This window comes from Gossypium raimondii, chromosome 10 (assembly GCF_025698545.1).
Source record: "Gossypium raimondii isolate GPD5lz chromosome 10, ASM2569854v1, whole genome shotgun sequence".
NCBI classification, from domain to species: domain Eukaryota; kingdom Viridiplantae; phylum Streptophyta; class Magnoliopsida; order Malvales; family Malvaceae; genus Gossypium; species Gossypium raimondii.
In genome coordinates this window covers 28,981,595-28,987,778 of record NC_068574.1, presented here as the reverse complement: position 1 = coordinate 28,987,778, position 6,184 = coordinate 28,981,595, and the positions used below count along the sequence as shown (strand labels likewise).

At 38.5% G+C, this 6,184-nt stretch overlaps 1 protein-coding gene across 1 annotated transcript; it reads left to right on the top strand.

Annotated features, from left to right (window-relative positions):
• Nucleotides 1-3,468: 3,468 nt before the first annotated feature.
• Nucleotides 3,469-4,095, top strand: LOC105775409 (uncharacterized). The gene is made up of 2 exons (XM_012597925.2): nucleotides 3,469-3,660; nucleotides 3,718-4,095. The coding sequence occupies exons 1-2, from the start codon at nucleotides 3,469-3,471 to the stop codon at nucleotides 4,093-4,095; spliced, it is 570 nt and encodes a 189-aa protein (XP_012453379.2).
• Nucleotides 4,096-6,184: the final 2,089 nt, after the last annotated feature.

Sequence of the window (6,184 nt, the reverse complement as noted above, 5' to 3'; positions counted from 1 at the left end):
TTATACATTTTTTAAATTTAACATGTTATTATTTATTTCATCATTAATTATTTTATATATTTTATTGGAACTTAATATAATTTGAATAAATTTTGATGTTTTATTTTATATGTTTTTAAATTTACCTTTTATATATTCCTATATGTAAATATTTACATGATAATATTTGTTATAATACTATTATTCATATAAATATATAGCTTATTAAATTATTCTTTGCTTAAGTACATATTAATGTTTTGATCTTATTATGATTATTAATTTTAAGTGTTTTTATATACTTGTAAATGTATTTCAAACTGATTTTATTTATATGTAATTAACTTCTTTTAAAATTTAGTAATGTACTTTACGTATTTTTTTTATATACTAGTATGTATGTATCATTATTATTATATTTTTATATGCATTACCATGTTTAACTAATAGATGTATATTGCTTACTTCAAATATATTCCTAATTCATTCCAAATACTAATTATTCAATATTTTTCAAGATTATTTTGAAGTCATGTGTGTAATTTATTTTAGAACTTTTATATATAGGATATATTGATTATAATTTTTTTCTTTTCATTGTCTTGAGGTGTCTTTTAGAAAATTGATTATTAATTTATTGGATGCTTAATTGTTAATATTAGTGTTTGTATAATATGATTAAAATCATTATTGCTATTTGCATTTACCTATTACTTGCTTGTTAATTCTTAGTGTATGTTTGGGTTACTATTTATCTTTTACATTATATATTTCTATTCAATCATGTTACATTTGTAAAAATTGTGTTTTATTAAAGCACTACAATCGTTCTATTTCATAATTTTCAAAAAATGCTTGGTGTTCATAATTCTCGAGAGGATTGTGCCCTAACTTACTAGGCTTCAATTCTTTTCGATGAACATAGATAGCCAAGTATTTATTTTGCTAAAAATATACAAATTCTAAATAAAGTTTTTCGGGATTTCAAAATGTTGGATCCTAACTCACCGGATATAACATGTTGCTACCTCGAGTTTAGGATTTTTAAACAAAGGCAATATTTGGTGTTTAGGAATTTCGAGAAATTGAACCCTAACTTACTGGATTCTGATTTCTCGTTTGACCTAAATAATCAAATATCCTTCTTGAAATGCATGAATTTTAAAATTTAAAAAGAAAAACTTAGTTTTAAAGATTAAACAGTTGCACCCTGACTCACTGAGTGTGACAGTTATCTCTTTGAAATGAGTATGTCTTGTCATCCAATTCGTTTATTCAAGTCAAATGGATCGTATTTTAAAATCTTTTCAAATTTTTGAAACTAAGACATTAAACAATCAATTCAATACCAATTTTTGGGCGTCACGAGGGTGCTAACCCTTCCTTGTGCGTAACCGACTCCCGAACCTATTTTCTCAAAATTTGTAGACCTAAAATCATTTTCAAGGTGATCTGATCACATCTTTAATAAAGACTGGTGTTGACTCCATTTCTATTTTTAAAAGTCGATCCTTATGTTCAAAATGATTTCGACAGAGGGTATTTTGGTAATTTTACCCATTGACGATATTTCGGTAATTTTACTTATCGAGGGTATTTTGAAAATTTTATTCATTGAGGATATTTCAGTCATTTAAAAACCTTTTTGAATGTCTACAGTCGCCTCGAGCGACACAGATAACCTAAATGGTCATAACGATATAAATGGGCCCAAGTGGGCCCACATGCTCGTGTGACCCACTAAGCCTAAAACTTCCCTTAGCCATGTGATCGTCATGGTCGGCTCATTATTTCCTATCCATCCAAGAAAATTTTCCTCGCGTAGGGCCCACGGGCCAATTAGGCCCACTCAGCCCATTCCGGTCTATTTAACCCAAAAATGGCCTGAGACCACGAGATCGCTCGTGGTGACCTCTGTCGTTGTATCGACTTATCCACATGCGCATTCGTGCACTCATGTGATAGTCGTATTCGTACTTTTGGCTTTTCGACTTTTCGGTATTTCAGGATTTCGGCATTTGCTGATCTACAATTGGAGTGGTGTGTGTACACACGTTGTTGAAGAAAAACGCAGTAACCCACGAGCGTAGAACCTACATTCGATTAAGGTACTTGGTTAGCCATTTCATTAACATTCACAACCCTTAAACCCAAATCGTCACACTACTCACCTTGAACGAATGAGAATTGCTTAATGCCCTTGGATCGCCAATTAAGAATCGATATCAGGATCTCACCGATTTTTTTACCTGAACAAAGAAACCTATAAGACTAGATTTTTTAAAAGAATAAGACTAAAGACCCCAATATTAAAACACAGTACCATAAACGAACAAGCCAACTTACCCCCTTCAAAAATTCAATTGAAAGATGAAAGGAGAAACTTGAATGCCTTTGCACTTTCGATGAACCCCCTTGAATCGCAACGAGTGTAGTACGTGAGAAATGAAATAACAAGCAGTCAATAAGGTTATTCGGTATGAGTAGAAGTTAAAAGAAGAAAAACAAAAGGAAGATTCAACTAGGCTATGAAGGAATCCAATTGCAGAAGAAAAGAGGTAAAGAAAAAAATAAATGTTAGGTTCGACCAAGAAGAGAGAAAGTGAATGGAAAAGATGTAGAAAAAGAATGACTCAAATGGTCAGTTTTAGTTCGGCACTAGAGAAAAAGAAAGAAAAATGCAAAACCCCTAAATGCTAGAGAGAAAATTCGGCACCTATACACTCACTAATTGTCGAAATGCATACTCCAAAGTCCCTCTTAGCAGATTCGGCAACAACCTTCTACAACTCAAATTTCCCTTTTTCCTCCTAAAATCACTCCTCCAATCCTCTCCTTAAAATCCTCCATGATTCACTCCTTAAATCACTCATTTGACCCATTTAAACTCTCCAACACAGAGTTCAAATCCAACACCAACCCTTGCCTCCACATGAGCAAAATAAATAATCCTATTTGCATACAATGAGACTTGAACCTCTGACCTCCTTACCACACCTGTGACTCCACCTCTTTGCCACACCTGTGCCGCCACCTTACCACTACACCACAAACTCTTTTTGCCATGATTTCACCAAAAATATTTATAAAGCCTTCAAGCTAAGGCCAAGGTTCACTTAAGAGCAAAAATCAAAAATTTTGCTAAAGCCCAGGTTTGAACCCAGGACTTCTCCAACACTCCCAACTCTTCCTAAATCACTTAACCACTAAAGTAGACGTTCATTTATGTCATTTTCTTGCACACATAAATTTTTATGTGATCCCACACTTAAGACCCAAATTCGAGGCATTACAGCCAGTGTCTCCTGCTACTGAGACTGAGTGTCATGATTGCATGGCTGGGGAAAACGCATTGCCCCAGGCTATGTTAAGGATATTGGAGAGGGTCGCTAGGCCTAATACTGGATTTGGGGAACGTGGGTCGGTTGCTAAATAACTTCGGTTAATAGACCTGAGCTCTTTAGGGGTGTCACTAGGGTCTCCCCTAATATGGCCAAGTATTGGATTGAGTCCACGGAGAGGATAATGGATAATCTAGATTGCAGCTCCGAGCAGAAATTAGAGGGTGTAGTCTCGCTGCTGCGTTATGAGGCTTGTCAATGGTGGCTTATTGTTAAGGAGGGCACTCAGCTCGAACGTCTGACTTGGGAGTTCTTTAAGACCACCTTCCAGGGGAAATATGTGTGAGCTAGTTATGTGGACACCTGTAGGAGGGAGTTCCTATTGAATCTAACACAGGGAGATCGATCAGTGGTCGAGTATGAGACCAAATTCCTACAACTGAGTCACTATGCGCGAGGTATGGTGGAGACTGAGTATGAGCGTTATGTCCGCTTTGAGGATGGCCTCAGAGATACTTTGAGAGTCCTGATAACTCCACAGAAGGAGCGTGATTTTTCTTCACTGATGGAGAAGGCGAAGATCATCGAGGAGGTTAAGCACGTTGAACGCCAAAACTGTGATAGGGAGAGAGGTAGGAACAAGAGGGATTCAAAGCCCTCGAGTTCTGTGCAGAGGCCTAAGAAAAATGCCAGAGCTGATGGACCAGTTAGAGCAGGGCTCCTTGTTATTGCTACTGGATTGCAGCTATGTGTCGACTGTGGTAGACGCTATTAGGGCGAGTGTTGGAGAAGGACTGAGACATGTCGGAGGTGTGGATCATTGGATCATCGCATTAAGGAGTGTCTATTGAGGGCCGATCAGATGCAAGCTTAGGGTACTAGTACTGCACAGCCACAGAGGGTAGCATAGTAGCCATCTAGAGGCCGTGGTCAGGCTAGTAGTGGTAATGGCATGGGTCGTGGACAGAGAGCACCAGGCTGAGGTGTTGGACAGATTATGGTGAGGCAACATGCTTTAGTTTATGCTGCACATCACTGAGAGGACAGAGATGCTTCGGATGTCATCACTGGTACGTTTGTTATTTATGATGTGCCTTACAGTGCATTGATAGATATAGGATCTACGCTTTCCTATGTTGCCTGTTCTATTTCCAAAATCCTAAGAATTCTGGAGGAGCGTCTGTGTTCTCCAAAATAGACTTGCATTTTGGGAATCATCAGTTGAGGGTTAAGGAGGCCGATGTGCACAAGACGACATTTAGGACTCGTTATGGTCACTACGAGTTTCTAGTAATGCCATTTTGACTTACTTATGCACCGTCAGCTTTCATGGATCTGATGAACCGAGTGTTTCAGCCCTACCTAGATTGGTTTGTTGTGGTGTTCATCGATGACATATTGGTTTATTCGAGGATTGAGGATGAGAATGATGAGCACCTTAGGATTGTTCTTTAGATTTTGAGGGAAAAGTAGCTCTATGGTAAGTTCAGGAAGTACGAGTTTTGGTTACGTGAAGTAATATTTTTGAGTCATGTGGTGTTTACTGAGGGGATTCGAGTCGATCCTCAAAAAATTAAGGCTGTATTAGATTGGAAGCAGCCTAAGAATGTGTTTGAGATCCACAACTTTATGGGGCTAGCAGGTTATTACCGACGGTTTGTAGAAAGATTGCCACTGATCGCAGCACCCTTGACTAAGCTACTACGTAAAGGTGTACCGTTTGACTAGACTAATACGCAGCAAGAGAGCTTTGAGAAGCTTAAGACTGTACTGACTGAGGCTCCTGTTTTGGTACAACCTGAACTTGGAAAGGAGTTCACGGTTTATAGTGATGCATCACATGTCGGTTTGGGATGTGTGTTGATGCAGGATGGTAAGGTAGTTGCATATGCATCTCGTCAGCTTAAGACACTCGGGGCAAACTATCTGATGTACAATTTAGAGTTGGCCATCGTAGTCTTTGCATTGAAAATCTGGAGGCATTATCTGTATGGTGAGAAGTGTATCATCTACACTGATCACAAAAGTCTCAAGTATCTCCTTGCTCAAAAGGAGCTGAATCTAAGGCAGCGAAGATGGGTTGAGCTTCTTAAAGATTATGACTGTACCATTGAGTACCATCTGGCAAGGCCAATGTGGTGGCCAATGATTGAGCCGTAGGGCTATAATTGATCTGAGAGCGATGTTCGCTCGACTTAGCTTGTTCGACGATGGGAGTTTGTTGGTTGAACTTCAAGTCAAGCCAACTTCGATCCAGCAGATTAAGGGTAGACAGTTGGAGGATGAGTCTTTGGGTCTTCAGTTCCAACAAATTGAGAGTGGTAGCACTATGGACTTTGGGTTGAACTCTAAGGGTGTGTTGTGTTTTCGAGGTCGGATATGTGTGCCGAATGATTCAGACTTGAGGCAGTCTATTTTGAGAGAGGCGCATAGTAGCCCTTATGCTATGCATCCTGGCGAAAATAAGTTGTATCGAGATCTTCGAGAGTTGTATTTGTGGCTATGGTTGAAACGAGAGGTTATGAATTTTGTGGCTAGATGCCTGACATGCCAGCAGGTTAAGGCTAAACATCAGTTGCCTTCGGGATTACTGCAGGTGATTAAGATTCCGCTATGGAAGTGGAAGCGAGTAACAATGGATTTCGTTAGTGGGTTGCCTTTAACACCCACTAAGAAAGATTCAGTGTGGGTCATCATAGATTGATTGACTATGTTTACACAGTTCATCTCAGTTAGGACAAATTATTCTTTGCAGAAGCTGACTAAGCTCTATATTACTGAGATGGTGAGACTGCATGGGGTACCAATTTCAATCATCTCTAATAGGGATCCTCATTTCACGGTTCAGTTTTGGAAAAAGGTGC

What these genes read in the sequence shown, in the direction of transcription:
- LOC105775409 (XM_012597925.2), top strand. Translation starts at nt 3,469, where the DNA reads ATGGCCAAGTATTGGATTGAGTCCACGGAGAGGATAATGGATAATCTA. An exon ending in CCACCTTCCAGGGGAAATAT is followed by an intron (nt 3,661 to 3,717) that starts GTGTGAGCTAGT and finishes AATCTAACACAG; the next exon opens with GGAGATCGATCAGTGGTCGA.